The sequence below is a fragment of the Euleptes europaea genome, chromosome 18 (genome assembly GCF_029931775.1).
Source record: "Euleptes europaea isolate rEulEur1 chromosome 18, rEulEur1.hap1, whole genome shotgun sequence".
Lineage (NCBI taxonomy): Eukaryota > Metazoa > Chordata > Lepidosauria > Squamata > Sphaerodactylidae > Euleptes > Euleptes europaea.
The window spans coordinates 13,555,420-13,579,527 of NC_079329.1; the positions used below are offsets into that span (position 1 = coordinate 13,555,420).

A 24,108-nucleotide genomic window follows, 5' to 3' on the forward strand; every position below is an offset into this window, starting at 1 on the left:
CATGATTAGGCTATGTGCATACAGCAGAACGAGACAGAACAACAGACCAATGGTAAGTGAGAGATCACCCCTTTACTGTTTCCACTTATAAAAGAAAAATTTCTTTCTAAGACTGGCACAGAAAGAAAGAACATAAGAACATCAGAAGAACATAAGCCCTGATAGATCAGGCCAAGGTCCATAAAGTCCAGCTGTCTGTTCACACAGTGAAGGAGAGGGGTCGTGGCTCAGCCGTAGAGCCTCTGCTTGGCATGCAGAAGGTCCCAGGTTCAATCCCCGGCATCTCCAGTTAAAGGCAAGTTGGTGATGTGAAAGACCCCTGCCTGAGACCCTGGAGAGCTACTGACGGTCTGAATAGACTTTGATGGAAGTATAAGGCAGCTTCATCTGTTCAAGTGGCCAACCAGGTGTCTCTAGGAAGCCCACAAACCAGACGGCCACAGCAGCATAGTCCTGCTTGTGTTCCACAGCACCTAATATAAAAGGCATGATCCTCTGCTCCTGGAGAGAATAGAGATGCAGCATGACTAGTACCCATTTTTGGGCTAGAGGCTCACCCTAACACAGTAGATGTTTATTTGCATTTTTATTGTTTTGTGTTGTGCACAGAAAAGCCAGTGCACAGAAAAGCCTTCGATCCAGGAGATGCGGACTGGAATCCCCCCTCTGCTACAGAGGCTTACCGGGGGACCTTGGGTCAGTGTCAACTTAAAGCATCTCACAGGATTGTTGTTATGGGGATAACACGGAGGACGGGAGGACACTGTCATATGCCGCTTTGGATCCCCACGGTGTAAACATCAGAACAAACAAACATTCAAAATGGCACCTGCCCCAGAATGCTGCTACCTGATGCTGTAGAATACATATAGCAGGCCACAGAAAACGAGGAAGGAAAAGACCCTCGGCAGGTAATGTCAGCAGAATACATGTCAGAGAAATTCCATGGGAAACGCAAGCTGCTGCATTTGAGTCCTGCCACTTACTTGACTGGGGAAGGCGCTGGCAAACCACCCCGCAAACAAAGTCTGCCTTGGAAATGTCAGGATGCGACGGCACCCCACGGGTCAGGAATGACGCGGTGCTTGCACAGGAGACCTTTACCTTTACTTACTTCGGGCAGGAACAGGAGACGACAGCGGAAGAAAAGACTCCCCCATGTCACCATAAAGGTACACGTGGGCCACCGCTACACAAAGCGAAACTGTAATTGCACCAAGCAGGCAAGCTCCCCACCAAGAAGGCGCCAATCCAGAGTCCCAGGGCAGGCACCTTCAAGGAAGCGCAGAGGGGATCCCGTCCCATTCGCTTCCAGATCAGAGCAGGCAGCCCCTGCCTGCGTCATTTCCCAAACCCATCCTTGCAGGGCCCAGGATAGTCTAGCAACAGAAGGGACGATGCACAGAGCTTGATTTTCCCATCAGCCTCCCCCACCCCTTGCAAACAGGGTCAGGACGGCTGATCCGAATCAAAAACTGCACTTTGCCCATGTTCAGAAAACCCTCCCTCCCCAGCAAGGCCGAGCCATGACACAGCAAGCCAGTGCAGGGGCTCGGCCCCCTTGCAAACATTTTTGCTTACCCTAAGCAAAAATTGCACTTTGCCCATGTTCAGAAAACCCTCCCTCCCCAGCAAGGCCGAGCCATGACACAGCAAATAAGTCCAGGGGCTCGGCCCTAGCACTAAAACCAGCCTCCGGGGCCAGTCTAGCAACAGAAGGGACGATGCACAGAGCTTGATTTTCCCATCAGCCTCCCCCACCCCTTGCAAACAGGGTCAGGACGGCTGATCCGGAGCAAAAAATGCACTTTGCCCATGTTCAGAAAACCCTCCCTCCCCAGCAAGGCCGAGCCATGACACAGCAAGTCAGTGCAGGGGCTCGGCCCCAGCACTAAAACCAGCCTCCGGGGCCGGCCCGCCCGCCCGCGCGGCGTCTCCCGCTGACCTTTATTCAGTAGAGACCCGAAAACTCCTCCACCTTCCCCGGACCCCGCTGGCTCCTTCCTCTCGCTCAGCTCCGCCCCTATATCTGCATACCGGGCCCCGCCCCTTTCCTCCCGCTGATGGACTTCCCCCACCTTCCCCGTGTCGCGTCCGCCCTGCTTGCTGCTTGCTCCGCCCCTATATCTGCATACCGGGCCCCGCCCCTTTCCTCCCGCTTACGGACTTCCCCCACCTTCCCCGTGTCGCGTCCGCCCTGCTTGCTGCTTGCTCCGCCCCTATATCTGCATACCGGGCCCCGCCCCTTCCCTCCCGCTTACGGACTTCGCCCGCCTTGCCAGTGTCACGTCCGCCGCGGCTTGCTGCGTCACGCCGCGTTTTGCATAACAGGCCGCGCCTCCTCTTGATGTTTGGAGGCCCGCCCCCATGCTGTCTTTTTTCCCCCGGGTTTTTGGGGGAGGCGGAGGAGAGGCGGGATTTGGTTGCCGCCCCCGAAGCTGCTTGCAATGCAACAGTCCTGGCGTGGGGGGGGGGGGGGTTGTAGAAAACACAAAAAGCATGCCTCTGAGCATGGGAAGAGTGCCTTCTTATTACTGCTGAATTACAGTTGATATTCAAACTCAAGTCAATGCATTTACCTGGGCTGAATAAGGACCTTGCATTCGTGGCTCATGACCAATGCTGATTTCTCCACGCCCATCTCTCCCCTGGACATCACAGACTCTTCTGCAGACCACACCTAACCCCATCACGCCTGCTATTCACATTGACATACTGTTAACATTTACATGCTGATGCTGGTCTGGATTCACTCTCCTCTACTTAAAGACAGATGGATTCACTTTCTAGCTGTATCTGAAGAAGTGAGCTGTGGCTCACGGAAGCTCATACCCTGCCAGAAAATATTTTTGTTAGTCTTTAAGGTGCTACTGGACTCTTGCCCTTTTCTATTTCTTATTACAGAGGAGTCATATATTAGGAGTTTGCGTGGCAGAATTTCAATGGAACTAGGCTGCAGGGAATCATAGAATAGAATAATAGAGTTGGAAGGGACCACCAGGGTCATCTAGTCCAACCCCCGGCACAATGCAGGAAATTCACAACTACCTCCCCCCCACACACACACACACAGTGACTCCTACTCCATGCCCAGAAGATGGCCAAGATGCCCTCCGTCTCATCATCTGCTTAAGGTCATAGAATCAGCATTGCTGACAGATGGCCATCTAACCTCTGCTTAAAAACCTCCAGGGAAGGAGAGCTTGCCACCTCCCGAGGAAGCCTGTTCCACTGAAGAACCGCTCTGTTAGAAAATTATTCCTAATGTCTAGATGGAAACACTAGTGATTTAATTTCTGGTCCGACCTTCTGGGGCAACAGAAAACAACTCGGCACCCTCCTCTATATGACAGCCCTTCAAGTACTTGAAGATGGTTCACGTTGGTCCAAAGCGGAGGCCACATGATACCTTTTATTCAGGTGCCATTTGGCTTGGTCTTCATAAAAGGCATCATGTGGCTTAATAAATTGTATTTTTAAATGTATAAAAAGTATTATGTGGCTTTTGTTTATCAGCCATGAGTGCGTTCTTTTTTGCTTAGTACCTGGAGGTTGGCAACCCAACAGAAGGGCCCTAGTGAATCCCATTGTTCGTACATTCTGGAATGGAATGGAACACTTTGTGGTTCAGCACTGCCATGGTTAACCATTGTCCATTCAGAAAACGCCACCCTCTTTGGCGGCTTCTCTTTTGACCGCCAAAGGATGTAGGTTTTCGAGCAGCTGCAGGGAGGTGCTTTTGTTATGGTGTTTTTTGTACAAAAGAATTCCAGACTTTTCTCCTCTGGTCGATCCACAAACCTCCGTTCCCGAGCAGAATTTGCTCTTTGCCCACAATAATGCCGTCTGAGGGACTGGGTGGTCCTTGCAAAGCCTGACCACAGGCTGCCCAAAACACTCGCCCACTGGCAATACAGTGGATTCCTAAAGCGTACATGTTCAGTTGAAGGACATCTCCCAGGGAGGTAAGAGAATGGGGGAAAAGAAGAATGCATCCTGTGGATTTTTCGTTCACTTTTTTTTATTTCCAGGAGGAGGAAGATGTGTATGTGGGGCCAAGGTTTATAAAACCACGAGGGTTGAGAAAAGAGATACGGAGGGATTTGTTCTTCCATGTTCTCTACTAGAACTCAGAGCCAGCGTGGTGTAGTGATTAAGAGCGGTGGAGTCTAATCTGGAGAACCGGGTTTGATTCCCCACTTCTCCACTTGAAGCCTGCTGGGTGACCTTGGGCTAGTCACAGTTCTCTCCGAACTCTGTCACCGCACTGATCACACAAGATGCCTGTTGTGGGGAGAAGAAGAGCTGGTTTTTATATGCCGACTTTCCCTACCACTTAAGGAAGAATCAAACCAGCTTACAATCACCTTCCCTTCCCCTCCCCACAACAGACACCCAGTATAGGGTTGTCAGGTCCCGCTTTGCCACCGGCGGGAGGTTTTTGGGGCAGAGGCTGAGAAGGGTGGGGTTTGGGGAGGGAATTCAATGCCATAGAGTCCAATGGGCAAAGCGGCCATTTTCTCCAGGGGAACTGATCTCTATCGGCTGGAGATCAGATAGCAGGAGTTCTCCAGCTATTACCTGGAGGTGGGCAACCCTAACCCAGTGTGGTAGGTAAGGCTGAGAGAGTGTGACTAGCCCAAGGTCACCCAGCTGGCTTCATGTGGAGAAGTGGAGAAACAAATCCAGTTCACCAGATTAGCCTCCGCTCCGCCGCTCATGTGGAGGAGAGGGGAATCAAACCCGGTTCTCCAGGTCAGAGTCCACCACTCCAAACCACTGCTCTTAACCACTACCCCACGCTGGGAGGGGAAGGGAAGGCGATTGTAAGCTGCTTTGAGACTCCTTAAAGGTAAGAGAAAAGTGGGGAATACAAACCAACTCTTCTTCTCTTGGTCACCTGCAGGCATAAATACATGCCTGGTGCCCAACTCAACGAATAGCTGCTCGCAGGCCCCACTCCCAAAGCCCATACATAACACACCTTTCAAAGCACAGCCTTAAGACGGACAAAGCTGATTAAGGCAAGAGACAAGCTGATGCTTCGGGAGGTGGGGGAGGAGGAAGCCCTGAATTGCCTCCAGCCCGCCTTTGCCGACAGCAGTCTGAAGGCACCTTCCGAACTGGAGAGAGAAGGCGGGATCCAACCTTACACTCGCTGGTCTTTCAGGGGCTAAAACTCCTGGGTTCACTAGGAAGAGGGTGAGCGAAGAAGGAAAACCAGGATACTTTGAATTCTCAGAGGTTAGAAACTACTTTGCTCATATGGATTGTTAGCTGCCCTGGAGACTTGTAGCAAAAGGCGGGGTATCAGCGTTTTAAGCCAAAGTGTGTGTTTTATCCATTATTGTCCGAATACGGAAGTGCCTTTGGCCCCTTGAAATCTCAGTAAGGGGAGCTGGCTTTAGTGATTCATGGCAAAGTAAAGGGAAGTCAGGGAAAGCCTGGATGGAGGGGTGGGGGATTGAATCTGATAGCGCTGTTTCCTACAGGAATGTCAAAGTAGAATTAATAGTGTCGCATTAGGCCTCCGTTTTTTCTCTCTCTCCCTTCTGCTTGCCAGATGCAGTTGGAACCTGCTCCGATACCACCATCTCCAAAACCTGACATGTAAGTTTTGGGGCTGTTGTAGTTTCTGCATGCACTTTGGTGTGTGTGAGAGAGCTCTCTTTCTTAATCCCTATGGAGCTAATTCTGTCCTGTCCATCTCGGAAGAACAAGAAATGCTTCCAAGTGGTAGCCTTTCGTGCTTTTAATCCACACCTTGAGGTCATTGGCACTGAATCACCCACTGGCAAGGCTTCCGTCAAAAGACATGTCCATGTTTAGGGTTGCCAACCTCCAGGTACTAGCTGGAGATCTCCTGCTATTACAACTGATCTCCAGCTGATAGAGACCAGTTCCCCTGGAGAAAATGCCCGCTTTGACAATTGGACTCTATGCCATTGAAGTCCCTCCCCTCCTTAAATCCCACCCTCCTCAGGCTCCACCCCAAAAACCTCCCGCTGGTGGTGAAGAGGGACCTGGCAACTCTAGTCCATGTTAGAGACTTCACCCATTGAAAAATCACTTTAGCAGTTGTGGCTTGCCCCCAGAAGGAACAAATGAGAGCAGAGAGATTCTTACAACTTTGTGCTTATGAGAAGGCCATACCAAAGTGAAGACCAATCTGATGTGGCTGGTGGTGGACTCTGGATCTCCCGGGATTATAACTGATCTCTGGACTGCAGAGGTCAGAGTTCCCCTGGAGATAATGGCAGCTTTGGGGGGTGGACTGTATGGCGTTATACCCTGCTGAGATCCCTCCCCTTTCCAGGTTTCACCCTCAATTCTCCAGGAATTTCCCAGCCCGGAGTTGGCAACCCTATGTTAGCTTGCAGAACATGACATTCCTCCATTGGAAGGGAGGGGGAGGCAGAGGTGTATGCGTTAGGGTTGCCAACCTCCAGGTCTCCAGCTACCACCTGGAGGTTGGCAACCCTATCCTTAAGAGGGACAGAAGAGAGGTTTTGTGGGGTGCTGCACACCAGCCTCTCTTCAATCCCATATCTGGCCTGGGCTGACCCTACTAATTGACAGATCCACAATTTGTACTAGCAGGATTGGCCTCGGCCTTTAATGCCATGTGGGTATTGAGAGCACTTAGTATTTTGCTGCAAGAACAGAATTCCCTCTCCTGGTTGCTTTGTCAACACACATTTCAGACTAGCGCGGTATTTTGAGAGCTTTTGTGTTTTGATGGGGTGACCCACCTGCGCTGTGTCTTTGCAGCCCCGTGGCGACATCGAGTAAAAAGCCCTCGTCTGCACCTGCCAGGTAAGGAAAGACCAACAGGCAGCAGTGATCTCGGACAGGATCTGCGGTGGGCACCCAGCACACGTGGCACGGCGGGATCACGTTAGGCTGTTGTTTGAGGAAACATAGTTTGCACAGGGTCTTTTAATCTTAGCAAACAAACATGAGTCCTTTATTACCAGGAACTCTATTCTAGACGGGACAGAGATAGCATTCTAAACTAGCTAAACTAGGGTGGATGGAGATGCAGGAAACCAAGCCCTGCTCTGACAATTGAGAGGAAGGAAGGAAGGAAGGAAGGAAGGAAGGAAGGAAGGAAGGAAGGAAGGAAGGAAGGAAGGAAGGAAGGAAGGAAGGAAGGAAGGAAGGAAGGAAGGAAGGAAGGAAAGGAAGATTCCCTGAGAGTAGCAATCAACACCTCAAAGGGGCAGCACCAGAGCAGTGAAAAGGAAGGGGTACACATATTTTGACCTATCACTCTGGCTCTCTGTAGCCCCACTCTAGAGTCTGAGGCTGAGACAGTGCAAAGTCCTTCACTTCCAATAATGTCTACACTACAATCTTAGAGTGCAGTGATTCTTGGACTGGATTTGTTTAATTTACAGGTCGCCCTTTCCTGGTCGAAGCCAGGAAAGCCAGGCTAATGACACTCTAAAACCATTTAAAACATTTCACATTAATTACATCAGAAATTCAACAGCAAAAGCCAGACGTCTTAATATATTAATTATAACACCAATACTATAGCAGCATAACAAACTACATCATTTGTGGGTGCATAACAGAGGTGGAGAAAGCGGGGAGGGGGGAGAGGCCAGCTAGATGGAATACCGCCATTGTCGTCGACCACATGCCTGGTGGAACAGCTCAGTTTTACACGCCCTGCAGAACTGCTTTATCTTCAACAGGGCCCAAATTTCATTGGGCATGGTGTTCCACCAGGCTGGGGCCAGAGCTAAGAAGGCCCTGGCCCTGGTTGAGAAGAGCCAGATTTTTTGGCAGGGCCAGGGAACACCAGTAGATGTTATCTATCCAAGCTATGCACCAAGCTGAGTTACAACCTTCTTAGCCTAGAAGGGAGTCGTTCTGCTGAGGAATGCACGGTTGGGGAACAGCTCCTGTTTTCGCAGGTGTCCTTGGTCCTGCCCCTTCCTCCTTTTGAATTCTCCATCAGTGTGAACATACAGATGTTCGAGAGAATCGTACACTCCAAAGCAGTTGGGCAAAATCAAAATCGTTGTCTGGATGAAGATGGTTGAGGGGTTGAGGGGGAAGCCTGTCCAGGTGCCTTCCCACCCCACCAGTGGCTGCCTCTTGGGGCTTTTGTGAGGTCACAAAGTCCCTTTGGTCCTATGGCATCCAGAAACCCCAGGAAGGAGTAATCCTGGGGAGTTGCCGCCTGCCATTGCAGCTGCCCGAGCTGGCAGGCCGATGCAGCATCTCAGAATGTACTGGAATCTATACCGCCGCCTCTGGTCTCTCCCCGACTTACCGCCTGATGTGGACACCTCCTTTTATTCTAGAAATGCCAGCGATGAAGCGGCATCCTTCCGGCAGCAGAAACTGGAATTCCAGGTACTGTGGGAGGGAAGGCTTTCTGGGCTGTATTTCGGGGAGAGGGCAAGTCTGAGGGACACATCTCCTGGCTCCGCTCCATCTTCCACAGTCCTAACCAGGCCTCGCAAGGGTTCTGGAAGTTGTGCGCCTCTCATAGACTCACTGGCATGGAAAAATGAGCCATAAGAAAAGCAATGGCATGGACTAGGGTTGCCAATCTCCAGTTACTAGCTGGAGATCTCCAGCGTGATGTAGTGGTTTGGAGCGGTGGACTCTTATCTGGAGAACCGGGTTTGATTCCCCACTCCTCCACATGAGCGGCGGAGGCTAATCTGGTGAACCAGGTTGTTCTCCCCAGCTCTACGCATGAAGCTAGTTGGGTGACCTTGGGCTAGTCACAGTTCTCTTCGAGCTCTCTCAGCCCCACCCACATCACAAGGCATCTGTTGTGGGGAGGGGAAGGGAAGGTGATTGTAAGCTGGTTTGATTCTTTCTTAAGTGGTAGAGAAAGTCGGCATATAAAAACCAACTCTTCTTCTATTACAACTGACCTCCAGTCGATAGAGATCAGTTCACCTGGAGAAAATGGCTGCTTTGGCCATTGGACTCCTACCCTCCCCAAACCACACCCTCCTCAGGCTCCGCCCCAAAATTCTTCAGGTATTTCTCAACCTGGAGCTGGCAGCCCTAGGCATAGACAGATTTAAGATGATGTTGTCGAGGTTATGTGTCCTGGGTGGAAGATCAAGAGAACTTTAGAGACCGCCAGTGAGATCTTTGACTTGTTCCCCTTGAATGGGGGACATCCCCAGTTGTCAACCCCCTCCCCAATGCCATATACCTTATTCTGAAAGTGCCCTCGTTTTCAAAAGCAGTTGGGGATGGGTAGGAAGGGATTCCTCTTTGAGAAACACAAGACCCTCTTGTGTGTGTTAAGTGCCGTCAGGTAGCTTTCGACTCGTGGCGACCCTATGAATGAAATTCCTCCAAAATGTCCTATCTTTGACAGCCTTGCTCAGAACTTGCAGATTGAAGACTGTGGCTTCCTTTATTGAGTCAATCCATCTCTTGAGTTAAGACCCTCTTAGGCATGTGCAAAGAGTCCGGTGGTTCTGGATGGTAACCTGGGTGAATTCAGCCAGGCCCAGAGACAGTCCCAATGTCTGACGGAGGGTGGGAGATATAAGCCTAGGATTGCCAGGTCCCTCTTCGCTAACAGCGGGAGGTGGCGGAGCCTGAGGAGGGCAGGGTTTGGGAAGGGGAGGGACTTCAATACCACAGAGCCCAATGGCCAAAGTGGCCATTTTCTCCAGGCGAACTGATCCCCTATCGGCCTGGAGATCAGTTGTAATAGCAGGAGATCTCCAGCTAGCCCCTGGAAACTGGCAACCCAGTATAAGCCCCATAGGTCACCCGCCTTCTCTTTCCTGACCTTCTCTCCATTTCCCCTGCAGCGCCGGATCATTGAAAAGAAGCAGCGGCGCAAGCGCCAGGAACCTCTGATGGTGCAGGCCAACATGGACTCCAAAGTGAAGGGGCGCCGCAGGGGGGGCAAGCACGAGGAACGGGTCCCGCTCATGGAGTCTTGCAGCGAGCACAGCTTGTGCAATGGTAAGCTTGTTTGCTACCCTCCGGGTCCCGAATGCCGTGCCGTCTAGTCCGTTCTGCAGTAATTGCTTCTCTTCTCATGGCAGGCCTTAGAGAATATTGACAAGCAGGATGCAGAATTCCAACCAGTGAAGAAGCATTCCTTTTTAAAGAATGAGCCGGCCCTAGGACTGTTAACTCACTGACGCATCTCTCCCCTCCACACACATGCACACATTTCTGAGTTCCCTGAACCAGTATTCTGTTGATCCCGACTGAAGTCAGTTTCAGGGAGCCAGCTCAAGGTTGACTCAGCCTTCCATCCTCCCGAGGTTGGTAAAATGAGTACCCAACTTGCTGGGGGTAAAGTGTAGATGACTGGGGAAGGCAAAGATACACACGTGTGTGTGTGTGTGTGGCAACCCTATGAATCAATATCCTCCAAAATGTCCTATCTTTGACAGCCTTGCTCAGGTCTTACATATTGAGGGCTGCAGCTTCCTTGATGGAGTCAATCCATCTCTTGTTGGGTCTTCCTCTTTCCTGCTGCCCTCAACTTTTCCTAGCATGACTGTCTTTTCTAGTGACTCTTGTCTTCTCCTAATGTGACCAAAGGCAATGACATACCACCCCGTAAACATAATCAGCCTAGTAAACTTTGGGATGTGACGTCACCCCATGGGTCAGTAATGACCTGGTGCTTGCACAGGGGACTATGTTTACAGTTTTTTAAAGTGGCATCGTAGTGGCAAAAATTGCCATGATGGTGTGGAATGCCCCCTTTTCGCTCCATTGCACTGTATCCAACCCACGGCAGTTGGCATGTATGAGCTGGGCCTGAGTTGGGATTTGAACTCAGATCACTCAAGACACTTGTGTGTATTGGACCAGAGATTTCCCTCTCAGCGAAACAGGAGAGGTTGGGTGGGTCATACGCACAGCATGTCTAACTCTCCTTCTGTCTCTCTTTCCAAAGGTACAAACAATCCTTTCCTTGTGGAATCCGTCCCAGAGGCCCACTTTGGCAGTCACCTATGGGGCAGCTCTATGCAAGTGAATCGGATCCACAATGGCCAAGGAGAAAACGGAGGTAACAGAAAGTCCTGAGGCGGGAACCCCTCCCCCCCCAAAAAAACCCTACAGCTTCTTCCACAGACTCTTGCCCGTGGTGATCTAATCCATTGGTCTGCAACGTGCTCCTCAGGTGTGTCATGCAGCCCCCTTTGGCTGCGTTAAGGGTAGCAGCATCACATGAAGCTGCCTTATACCGAATCAGACCTTTGGTCCATCAAGGTCAGTGTTGTCTGCTCAGACTGGCAGCGGCTCTCCGGGGTCTCCGGCAGAGGTCTTTCACACCACCTGTGACCTGATCCTTTTAGCCGGAGATGCTGGGGATTGAACCGGGGACCTTCTGCATACCAAGCCCATGTTGTACCCCTGAGCCATGATGGCTCCTTCCTCTCTTTGCACACATGCTGAGAAGAGCGGGAGGACAGCAAAGCAAGATCACACAGGGCTAGAGAGGGTTCCTTTTAAGCAAAAGCAGGTTGAGTTGCCCCCCACACATACACACACATTCTCCCTTGTTTCTCTCTCTCTCTCTTTTCCTCCATCCCCACGCGTCAATCCTCCAATGCCCCCGATGGTTTAGGTCATAGCACTAGCTCGTCTTCTTCCTGTCATGTGACACTAACATGACATATTTTTGTGTTAATAGAAAGAATTGTGTGTGTGTGTGTGTGTGTGTGTGTTAAGTGCCATCAAGTCGCTTCCGACTCATGGTGACCCTATGAATCAAAGGCCTTCAAAATGTCCTATCTTTGACAGTTTTGCTCAGATCTTGCAAATTGCGGGCTGTGGCTTCCTTCATTGAGTCCATCCATCTCTTGTTGGGTCTTCCTCTTTTCCTGCTGCCCTCAACTTTTCCTAGCACGACTGTCTTTTCTAGCAACTCTAGAAAAGACTCTAGAAAAGGCTCTAGAAAGAATTACCTAATATTATTTTATATAGTAACACTTTTCTGTCTCCACCTCTGTGTGTGTGTAAAGTGGCGTCAAGTCGCAGCCGACTTATGGCGACCCCTTATGGGGTTTTCATGGCCAAAGACTAACAGAGGTGGTTTGCCAGTGCCTTCCTCTGCACAGCAACCCTGGCCTTCCTTGGTGGTCTCCCATCAAAATACTAACCAGGGCTGACCCTGCTTAGCTTCTGAGATCTGATGAGATCAGGCTAGCCTGGGCCATCCACCTCTACACAATATTATTTTGTTCCATAATCAGGACTCGTCTTTCCTTTTTTGTCCTGCCTGGACAGATTTCTCCGATGAAGTGGAGCTGGAAGAGGCCATCTTGGAAGAAACCCAGCCTATCAGCAAGAAGGAGTTGGAGCCCAAGAAAGGCTGGCAGGCCAAGCAGAGAGAAGGTGAGGCCTGGGAAGAGGCTCGGTTGCTAGGCAACCAGCATCTCTGAGTGTCCCTCTATTTCTAGGCTACCGCCAGGTAACTCTTCCCAGACAGCCAGATATTTTCCTTTGTTTGGATGAAGGCTGACTTTTACCTTTGGGGACTGAGGTGACCAAACTTGGATACAATACTCCAGAAACAGCCTCCCCTGTAAAGCAGGCCCGCAAAGTACCCGTTCCCCACTATTTTGAAATAAGAACCAAAGAAGATAGCAAGGGAGCCATCAACAGCGATCCTGTGTGGCTTTTTTAGGGCTTAAAAACAGCTTTGGGAGGAGGGGTTAATTCAGATTGGGGCTGGGGGTGTGGGCAGCTAACTCCCCCATAGGGTTGCCAACCTCCAGGTACTAGCTGGAGATCTCCTGCTGTTACAACTGATCTCCAGCCGATAGAGATCAGTCCCACTGGAGAAAATGGCCGCTTTGGCAATTAGACTCTATGGCATTGGAGTCCCTCTCCTATCCAAACCCTGCCCTCCTCAGGCTCCATCCCCCAAATCTCCAGGTATTTCCCAACCCGGAGCTGGCAACCTTAAGGCAAAGCCATGTGCATTCTGGGCTTCTGCAGTCACATCTGTTCTGAAAGGGGGGGGAGTAGACCCCCTGCACAGCTGAGCTTTCAAATGTTTGGGCAAAGTCCCATGCCATGGCAGGAACCAAAGAGGTTCCTGTATCCTTCTCACGACCAGGCAGATATAATGACAATAAGCACATGTAATCGGTTTGCCTAATTTATCCAAGGTACAGCATTTGGCTTTTTGAGACCCAGATGTGTGTATGTGTATGTGTGTGTCAAGTGCCGTCAAATCGCTTCCGACTCATGGCGACCCTATGAATCAATGTCCCAGATATAGATATATGGATTCTGTGCACCTCTGAACTTTAACCCTGAGCTGCTAGGCATCCATTCTCCTGGCATGGACAGTCACTCGTCTTTTACCATCTGTAGGGCGATCCAGTGGCCAGAGGCATGGGCAGGCTTCCAGATCCAAGAAAGAATTTTTATCTCCAAGCCGAGACGTACCGTCTGTCATCATGGATGTGGAGGGTGAGATTCCAGGGCCTGTACATATGTGCAGAGCCTCTGCTGGCTCACAAAAAAACCCCACATCTCTGCATTTCTGCAAGGCACACAGGTTTTTGGCAAGGCCTGTGCATCAGGAACGGTAGGAGTAGAAGCTGTTTGTGGGGATTGGCTTGAACAACTTAAGCCATGGTATCCTGCCTTGTAGAAGCCCTATTGGTGCTGTGCTGTATCAGCACCCATATCAGCAATGGGGAAACCCCACCAGCCTGTTCCTGTGAGGAATTCACCCACAAGTGACTGATCCTGTGTCTCATCCCATTTAGATCCCAAGGACAGCCCCCCGAATGAAGGCGCGGAGTCTGCAGGGTCTGAGGATGCTTGCAGCGAACTGTATAACACCTGTTCTCTCCAAAGCACCTCTGAAAGTGAGGAAGAGTCCTTCCGGGAACTGACTGTACCGCCCGCGCCCATGAAGAAGCCCCGCGCCAGGATACTCGTCCACCGAGGTAAATAGTATTCCAGTTAACAAGCGCCAAACCACACTCCAGCTGGCTGCATTTGGCTCAGTGCGTTCTGGGAATATGGCCGAGAACAGGGAAGCGAAACAGGGAAGCACCAGAGACAGGCTGGGAGGGAGGAAAGAAGGTGGATTGCCAGAAAAGGACAGGCCAGATAAATAGGGTTGCCAGGTGCCCGGTGGTGGTGGGTAAAATCCCCCCAATCCACCAGGTTGGCCACCGGCCAGCTGAGGGCTGGCGGGCACAGTGGGCACGTGTGCGGGCTCAGTAAGCCCTCGCACATGCTCCGTGCTCGTCACTTCCAGGTTTACCCAGAAGCGACGCAGACGCTCTGGCAACCTCGGCTGAAACTCCACCACGGCCCCGCAAAGCTCCTGCCGGTGGAGGTGCGGGGCCTGGCAAGCCTATGGATAAACCGGGGAGCCACTAGAGCAAAAATCCCATTTCTCTCCATCCCACAGGGGCCACTGGTGCCAGGAATTGGTCCTGCTTTTTTGGGAATGTTTTATTTTGTAAACCAAACGCCTCCTGCATTTGTGGTTTCTCACCCATATAGCAACAAAATCAGGGGAAGAGAAACCGTAACCCTATAAAACTAGACTCACTGTGCATTCCTGAGCCACGCCAGCAGCCAGGACGAAACGTGCTCTGGAGGCTGGCCAAGGCCTGTGCCGGTGTAAGGGCCCACAGCGACGGCATCCGGGCAACATACGCTGGTGTTTGTGGCGCCAACGTCGGCTTGAAGGCCTGGCCATCAGTCACAGGCAAAGGCCGCGGCATCATCCCGGGTGGTGTTCCTGGGGCGTCCTGGTGTCCTGGGAGGCGCTCCCAGGGCGTCACGGCACCGGGCTGGGGGCGGTGCCGCAGTTAGGCGGCCTCCTAAGCCATTATGGCCTGGGAATGCCCCCTTTTTTGGGGTTGCCCCGATTTTTTGCGCCTGGAGGAGGTTTCAGCAGGGCCAAAACCTCCTTAGGAGGCAGCGCCGCTGCGTTGCCTCCTAAGCCCGGCGCAGGCATTCCCCTCAGGAATGCACTGCAAGGTACCCAAAAGGTAAGGAATCAACATGAAACCATGGGCTAATATTGATACAGCGTAGATGCATTCAGAAGTGTATCATTCAGACCACTGAAGAAAGCTTCACAGCCGAAACGTGTTTGGTCTGAGCTGTGATATTGTTTGGATACATTGTTGCAGTGTTGTGCTTTTGTGTTCTTATGTTTATTTGGCACGTTTAGTATAGATACATAGAGGCTTGAACAGGGCTACCTACAAGTTGTTTACATTTATATTTATTTTGGTGTCTGCATTAAATTTACTATATACTATTCACAAAACCACTTGTATCAATATTAGCCCATGGTTTCATGTTGATTCCTTACCTTTGGGGTACCTTAGGCCAATTATGCATGGGAGGTTTTGCCCTGGATTTGCCACCCTCCAGATGCACATTTTCCCCATCCAAATTACCATAGGGGCTTACTGTTGAGTTTTGAGAATGTGGGATGGGGAAAATGTGGATCTAGAGTGAGCCAAATCCACGGCAAAACCTCCTATGCATAAATGGCCAGCGTGGTGTAGTGGTTAAGAGCGGTGGTTTGGAGCGGTGGAGTCTGATCTGGAGAACCGGGTTTGATTCCCCGCTCCTCCACATGAGCGGCAGAGTCTGATCTGGTGAACTGGATTTGTTTCCCCACTCCTACACACGAAGCCAGCTGGGTGACTTTGGGCAAGTCACGCCCTCCCAGCCCACCTACCTCACAGGGTGTCTGCTGTGGGGAGGGGAAGGGAAGGTGATTGTAAGCCGGTTTGATTCTGCCTTAAGTTGTAGAGAAAGTCAGCATATAAAAAACAACTCTTCTTCTTCTAAATGTAGGGGGGAAATGCCGAAATCTGTCCGTCTGAGACTACTGGGTCTTCTTTTTTGGCAGGGCTGGCTCAGCGTACTTTGCTGCCCTGTGCCCATGCCATCCCCCTCTCCAGGTTTTGGAGCCTAGAGACGGTGGCAAAAATGGATTTGGCTGTTACTGTATGTTTATGATTTTAATTGAGCGTATGATTTTGTTAAGATTAGTGATGAATTTCCTATTTTATATAAAAACGAAGCAGACAAGGTGGTCTAAACGTCTGAGCTTGGTAGGATAGCAAGACCCCCAAAGGATCTTGTGGAGGAGCCAAGATTCCTGGGTTTTTGCCAGAAGAAGTGCCCGCTGGTGGGAAGAGGTTATTAATTATTAACTTATTATTTTATATAAAAATAAAGCAAGACAAGGTGGTCTAAAAGTCTGGGCTTGATAGGCTAGCAGGACCCCCAAAAGGGTCTTGTGGAGGAGCCAGGACTCCGGGGTTCTCACCAGAAGAAGTGCCAGCCTGTGGGCAGAAGAGGGCGTGGACGCCCTGCCATGCCCACCCACCCTTTCGACACCCACCCTCCTCTTCCCAGGGTCTCTCACCAATGGAACGAGGAGTGTGAGTGAGGATGATGAAGCAGAGGATGAAGATTTCAAGGAGGAGGATCAGGACACGCTGAGCAGGGTCATGTACACCCGCGAGGAGATTGGAGTGTCTAATGTAAGAGGCCTTGAAATCACACAGGCATTGGCGGCTGCATGCTGGTGTCCCCATGGGGATTTATTGGGGTTGTGAGGCAAGCTCTGCTTCTCCTGACCTTGGTTGTAGCATGGATTCCCTCCCCCTGGGCCTCAGGTGGAGTGTCTGCTGGTGGACTGTTTGCTGGTGTAGTGGTTAAGAGTGTTGGTTAAGAGCGGTGGACTCTAATCTGGAGAACCGGGTTTGATCCCCCACTCCTCCACGTGAGCGGCGGAGGCTAATCCGGTGAACCGGGTTGGTTTCCCCACTCCTACACATGAAGCTTGCTGGGTGACCTTGGGCTGGTCACAGTTCCCTTAGACCTTTCTCAGCCCCACCGACCTCACAGGGTGTCTGTTGCGGGGAGGGGAGGGGAAGGGAAGGTGATTGTAAGCTGGTTTGATTCTTCCTTAAGTGGTAGAGAAAGTCGGCATATAAAAACCAACTCTTCTCCTTCTCTTCCCTTTTTCTTCAGTCACATGTGCACTCAGTTGTGCCCTTCCATCCCAACAAGTGACACGCCAGTCCAGGACCAGTTCCAGGTTTTGGTGGGCCCTGGCTAGGGTTGCCAAACTCCTGGTACAAGCTGGAGATCTCCCACTTTTACGACTGATCTCCAGCCGATAAAGACTGGTTCCCCTGGAGAAAATGGCCACTTTGGGCATTGGACTCTATGACATTGAAGTCCCTCCCTTCCCCAAACCCCACCCTCCTCAGGCTCTGCCCCAAAAACCTCCCGCCGGTGGCCAAGAGGGACCTGGCAACCCTAGCCCTGGCCTAAGAATGCCCAGGCCCCCCTCCTCTCCTAATCCTGCCACTGTGCCCCCCTGCTCACACCTCCCTGCCCACCTTCCTGCATTCTCCCCCACTACCCACCCATCCATCCTTCCCCCAACCATTTGGTTATTTTCCAGTCCTCTCAATGCTCATGCACCTTTTCCTGGCTGTGCTGAGCAGCGCATGCAGCTGGAAGTGTGGCTGGCAGGTACGGTTGCCAGGTCCCTCTTTGCCACTGGCAGGAGGTTTTGGGGGCAGAGCCTGAGGAGGGTGGGGTTTGGGGAGGGACCTCAATGCCACAGAGCCCAATAGCCAAAGCAGCCATTTTCTCCAGGTGAACTGATCTCTGTTGGCTGGAGATCAGTTGTGATAGCAGGAGATCCCCAGCTAGTACCTGGAGGTTGGCAACCCTAGCTCTGTGGACTCCACGAAGGCTGCCTGTAGCCAGAATCAGAAGGCAGGCCTTTTCTGGCCAGCGAGCAAAAGGCTCCTGCCTTTCTCTTCATGCTGCTGGGTCCACATGACCCAGCACGAATTTTGTACAGCACGAGTTTTGAATTTTGTTTTTTATTAGTACTGAAGGTTGGCAACCCTAGCGGCAGGAGGGCTCACAACAAGCAGATGGGCAGCCGGGGAGGTCAGCAGGTGGGGGGCAGTGGGGGACGGCAGTGGGCCCCATCAGAAGATCTGGGCCTTAGCAGCTGCCCCACCTCAAGGTATGCTGACGCCGGCCCTGAATGAGTTACTGCAGGGAATGTTCTCTCTCTAGAAAGGTTCCAAACCTCGTTCCATCAGGGCCCACCCGTCTTTTCTTCTTACCCTGACAGACTCCAAGTGGGGAATCGAGCATCCCGCTGTCCCTCCAGGTGGACGACATAGAGGCGTTTGTTCTCAAGCCTTGTCCTCAAGGGAGCACGATCCAGTGTCGCATCACCCGGGATCGGAAGGGAATGGACAAAGGCATCTTCCCTTTCTACTACCTGCATCTTGAGATGGAAAATGGAAAGAAGGTATCGGACAACAGGAAAATAAGTCTGTTGTTGTCATTTTTGATTCAGAAAACCTGCTTTCGGCAGTTGGGATCAGTTATTTCTATTGACTTGTTTGAACGTGTACCCTTTCCCAGAAATTCAGGCCGTCTTCCGTGATTTAAAACTGTGTGTGTGTGTTAAGTGCCGTCAAGTCACTTCCGAGTCATGGCGACCCTATGAATCAAAGTCCTCCAAAATGTCCTATCTTTGGCAGCCTTGCTCAGATCTTGCAAACTGAGGGCCGTGGCTTCCTTGATGGAGTCAATCCATCCATCTCTTGTTGGGTCTTCCTCTTTTCCTGCTGCCCTCGACTTTTCCTAGCCTGACTGTCTTTTCTAGTGACTCTTGACTTCTCATGTGTGTGTGTGTGTAAAGTGCCTTCAAGTCACAGCCGACTTATGGCGACCCCTTTTGGGGTTTTCATGGCAAGAGACTGTGTCCAAAATACGATAGCCTCAGTTTAGTCATTTTAGCTTCTAGGGTCAGTTCAGGCTTGATTTGATCTATAACCCACTGATTGGTTTTTTTTGCAGTCCACAGTATCCGTAAGAGATAACCCTCTTTATCCCTGCCATCTCGTTATCATTTTTGAAAGGCTGGAATTCTGGTGACCCTTCAGGGGAAGGGAATCCAATAAACCAGAAAGCTGCCTTATATTGAGTCTAACCATTGGTCCATCTGGCTCAGTATTGTCTACTCTGATTGGCAGGGGCTTTCTGGGATTTCAGAAAGAGAAAGGTCTTTCGCAACACTTGCTAACTGAGATTCTTTTTACTAGATGTGCTAGGGATTGAACTTTGTAGTTTCTGTGTATAACCCATGTGCTCTACCATTGACGGCCAAGTAAACTGCGATTTGGGGGGAGAACAGATTCACACTTTTTTACATAGATATCTATCTGTTCATGTCTAAATTTAAGTTTTTGGTCAAGGGGAGCTGAACTCTGTCCTTCCCACATCTTATCGTGACATACTCCATTCCGCCTGGCTTTGATTCCAGAAGTATGGGTACTGTGGAGTATGGCACAGAAGGGAGGCAGGGTTTGGATCCCCTGGCCCATTCACTTTGCTTCTGGGGGACATGTTTATGGGGCACATGTATGCAGGTAGAGTATCCCTTATCCAGACTTCACATACCCAGACTGATCCAAAAACCGGACCCTTCAAGCCAGCATGCAGGCAGATTCATCCTGCCTGCTTTCAATGTTTCCTTTCACCTAAAAAAATAAAATAAAATACAGTGTACACTGCATCATAGGTGGAGACTGAAAGACTGTTGTTAGTTAGTTTGTTGTTTGTTTAACAGCAGATAACAGGTATTTTGGTGAGATAGCTACACCTTTGCTTTCTGATGGTTCAATGTACACAAAACTATTTTAAAATATTGTTTACAATTACATTCAGACTATGTGTATAAAGTGTATATAAAACATAAATGAACTTGGGTCCCGTCCCCAAGATATCTCATTATTGTAGATGCAAAATTCCAAAATATTCCAATATATGGAAAGATCCGAAACACGGACCACTTCTGGTCCCAAGCAGTCCAGATAAGGGATACTCAACCTGTATAAATAAACACATACAGATCCTTCCCATCATATCTAGTTTGGCCTAGAGCTACAATCCCTCCCCTGTTCTAGAAATTTAGATGCCGCTCTCTCTGGCCTTGATGGCCTGGGCATATAATTGACACTTCTTAAGAGGACAGTCTTCTTGTCCAGTTTAATTGGTGGCCATGGTTCCCGGAACAGGGAAGTGTCTCCTTCAGAATGTCCTGATGGGCATGATCTATTGCAGATCAATCACACAAAGAAGTGGTGAGATCTATGCCAGTTTCCGACCTCTGCCATTGTTTGGCAATCCACTCCTGGGTTTTGTGACTAATTTTGTGATTAAAGAAGCCCAGATTATTCTGCGATTAGTCTGGATGGGAACGATGGCTCGGGGAAGGGATTCCTGTGGACAGTAGTGGGAGTTGCAAAAACTGGCAGGTGAGAGAAGCGTTCGATGGGGAATGCTGGCAGACAGGAAGAGATTCTGGCCAGGAATCCATCTCACTGACATTTGGGCATTCTTTCTCAGCGTTTCCTCATGTCTGGACGGAAGAGGAAAAAAAGCAAGACTTCTAATTACCTCATTTCTCTGGATCCCATCGATCTGTCACGGGGCGGGGAGAGTTTCATTGGAAAAGTCAGGTGTGTCTGTTTTCTCCCGTACGTTCCTGGGGCAAGTCTGTCTCGGCCTCATTTCTCTCACAAGCAGCTGTTGTGGGTGGGGGGACGACACAATACAAGACATGTGGCTCCTTAACACCCTCTGTTACAGCCCAGGGGCTCAGTGTCATCTTGGTCCTACAGAAAGAAAGAAAAGCACACAGAGAGAGAGAACAAGTGAGGCAATGTCTTTATTGGGTCAGTGAAAAAAATTAAATGCTGGAAGTCTTTGGAGTTACGCAGAACTCTGCAGCTCCACCTGCCCCAAAACAAATGTTCATACTGTGCAGAAAATTATTCTTAAACCTCGAAAATGTTCACAGCTTTTTTTTCTGGAGGGTTATGAAACCAGATTTCTCTTCAGCAGCATAAGACAATTCCTTTTTCTGGTTTTAAGTTCAAGTCGCATTTATTGTATGTGGCCAAAGGCTTTTACCATAAACCATGTAGAGTAATTTTAAAAAACATTTTATTTAATTTTTTTTACATTTGAATCCTGGCTTTTTTCCGGGACGCTCAGCAACAGGCCCAATTGGACATGATATCAGGAGATCTGTCAACAGTCTTTAAAGGTAGAAATAGGATTCACGGGGGCCCTGATTCAGAACTGGGGCATGGCAAGCTGTGTGAGGCAGGGTGTTATCTCCTGCACCGTTTCCCCAATCTCATTCAGCCCCCCCAGAGCTGTTTTTTGCCTCACAGGAGAACATACAGCCACCGTGTAGGTATATGGATATTTCTTCCTACGCAGCACATCACTGTTGGGGTGGGGAAGTGGGAATTGAGATCAAATCTAATTTTTCCCTAGGAGTGTTCCAGTAGGCTTACCAGGTCCCATAGCTCCATCAGCAGGAGCTTTTTAGGAGCGTTGCTGCAGTGCGCAACACACACATGCTCACTTGGTGCAATGCATGCGTGCGTCCTGTGTGACGCGCCTATGTGGACACTCTTTCTGCAGAGGACGCTCTTTCTGCAGAGGTTGCTAGAGCGTCTGCGTCGCTTCCGAGTAAACCCGGAAGGACGCTGGAGGTCGCGCAGGTGCACGTGCTACCCACCGGCCCTCAGCTGGTCGGCGGGCAGCCCGGTGGATTGGCGGGGATTTACCTGCCACCACCGGGCACTTGGCAACCCATATTCAGGGTCCTCTGCAGCAATTAAAACAAAACCCCAAACAGGAGGGACATCCACAGTGTGATCCTAAACAGATTTATGCATTGAATCTGTAGGCTTAGAAGGGGATAATTCCATTAATGATTGCACCACAAGATACTTATTTATTATTTCAATTTATTAATTCAATGTATAGCCCGCTCGCCCCAGCCGAAACCAAGCTAAGGGGGGATAATTATTTATGTATTTATTTGTTTATTTAAAGAGACCCCCCCAAGTAGCTTACTTTTTGGGAGACTCAAAGGATAATAAAATAATATTAATTTTGAAACACGCAAGCATTATTTTTTCCCCTTGCTTCTAGATCAAACGTGCTGGGGACCAAGTTTACTGTGTTTGACAACGGAACAAGCCCGGACAAGAAACCTTTTGTTCCCGAATCAGCCCAGCTGCGGCAAGAGCTGGTTGCCATTTGCTATGTGAGCTTCTCTCCAAGGAGGATGCTGCCAGGGCACAGCACGAGGACCAGTCATGGAGGACAGGTCTATCAGTGGCCACCAGCCATGGTGACTGGCGTTCAGAAGCAGTAAACTGAAAACCAGTGCCAGGAGGCAACATCAGGGGAAGGCTTCAGCCTCTATTCCCTGTTGTTGGCCCTCCAGAAGAATTGGTTGGTCACCATGTGAGACAGGATGCTGGACTAGATGGACCACTGGTCTGATCCAGCAGGTTTCTTCTTATGTTCTTAGGAAGGCCTCAGCCTCTATTCCCTGTTGTTGGCCCTCCAGAAGAATTGGTTGGCCACCGTGTGAGACAGGATGCTGGACTAGATGGACCACTGGTCTGATCCAGCAGGGCTCTTCTTATATTCTTATGAGGCAGTTGGAGGAGACAAGAAAATGTTTAAACCAAAATGCTAGCTTTCGTCCATGCATCACATTTTTATCCCACCCATCCTCTCAGAGCTCAGAACAGCATCCGTGCTTCTCTCCTCTTCCATTTCCCCCTCCCCTAGGAAACAAATGTCTTGGGCTTCAGGGGCCCACGGAAGATGACAGTGATCATCCCTGGCATGACCTTGGACAATGAGAGGATCTGTATCCAGCCTAAAAATGTAAGTGGGTCACTGCAGTTGGCACACTTCTGGGGGCAAAACCGCCCAACGCAAATCACTTGATGCATATGTTTGTGGTCCACAGGAACACGAGACCTTACTGACTCAGTACCAGAACCGGAACATGCAGAACCTGATCAAACTCCATAACAAGATGCCTGCCTGGAACGAGGCAACCCAGTCGTACATCCTCAACTTTCATGGCCGTGTCACCCAGGCCTCCGTCAAGAACTTCCAAATCATCTCAGACGACGACCGTGAGTGGGCGAAGAGGTTATGAGGATGCCATTTCCAGAGTGGGGGGGGGGGGCTTTATGGACTGGTCTTAACCAGGGTTATTTGGCAGTAAGCTCAATTGCTTTCAGGAGGACTCACTTCTAAGTAAATATGCAGCATGCTGGTCAAGGGACCCAGGACATCTTAGGAAGGGACCCAAACATCAGGCAAAGGTAGGGTACTAGCAGCTGACAGAGATCAGTTCACCTGGAGAAAACGGCCGCTTTGGCCATTGGACTCTATGGCCTTGAAGTCCCTCCCCAAACCCCGCCCTCCTCAGGCTCCACCCTCCAACCTCCCGCCTGGGACCTGGCAACACTAGGCAAAGGCCTTCTTTTTGTAAGCCCCGGAAGGACATATTTTATTGGTGAAGCCACATAGAGGGGAAAAATTTAAACCAACTTTCCCCTCTCCTGGCCTTGGTTTGAATCAGGGCCAAGATGACAAGAAATGTATGATTGATTGATTGATTGACCAGAAATGTGTGTTTTAAAGACATTGGGTGATCCTGGGATCTCCTTCTTGTCGGGCTTGACCCCAATGCAATAGACAAGAGGTCTTTGGATAAACGGTTGCCCTTGGTGGATCAAGGGTTTGGTGCAGATTGCACTAGCAGTGTACGTTATTTACTGGATTAGGTCAAGGAAAAATGGGTTAGTGTAGACACGGCCATGTGAGGACCCTCACTGCAACCAACTACCTCCACTCGTATGTGCAGAGATAGCAAGGTGGAAAGGGAGAAGGTGAAGCTGATGGCCAGGAGCAGGGCGATATGTCTGCGTGAGAGGAAAATCCGGGTCACATTTCTAAGGAGGCCTTGGTTGGAAGGGTGGGCAGAGGGACAACGTCTGGTATCCAAATGCTGCCCTTCATCTCATTTGTCTGTTTCTCCCCAACCTACAGCCCAGTACATTGTGCTGCAGTTTGGCCGTGTGGCGCCTGACGTGTTCACCATGGATTACCGCTACCCGCTCTGTGCGCTTCAGGCCTTCGCCATCTGTTTGTCCAGCTTTGACGGGAAACTAGCTTGCGAGTAGAGGCCCGACCCAACCGCTG

General features: G+C 50.3%; 1 protein-coding gene across 1 annotated transcript; it reads left to right on the forward strand.

Annotated features, from left to right (window-relative positions):
• Window positions 1–12: 12 nt before the first annotated feature.
• On the forward strand, window positions 13–24,108 carry TULP2 (TUB like protein 2). The gene is made up of 16 exons (XM_056864268.1): window positions 13–52; window positions 3,662–3,707; window positions 6,772–6,816; window positions 8,319–8,370; window positions 9,807–9,963; window positions 10,916–11,029; window positions 12,253–12,360; window positions 13,348–13,446; window positions 13,749–13,931; window positions 16,384–16,511; window positions 18,134–18,316; window positions 20,422–20,534; window positions 22,027–22,141; window positions 22,678–22,776; window positions 22,862–23,033; window positions 23,956–24,108. Exons 1-16 carry the CDS (start codon window positions 13–15, stop codon window positions 24,087–24,089), a joined length of 1,788 nt encoding a protein of 595 aa, XP_056720246.1. The 3' UTR covers window positions 24,090–24,108.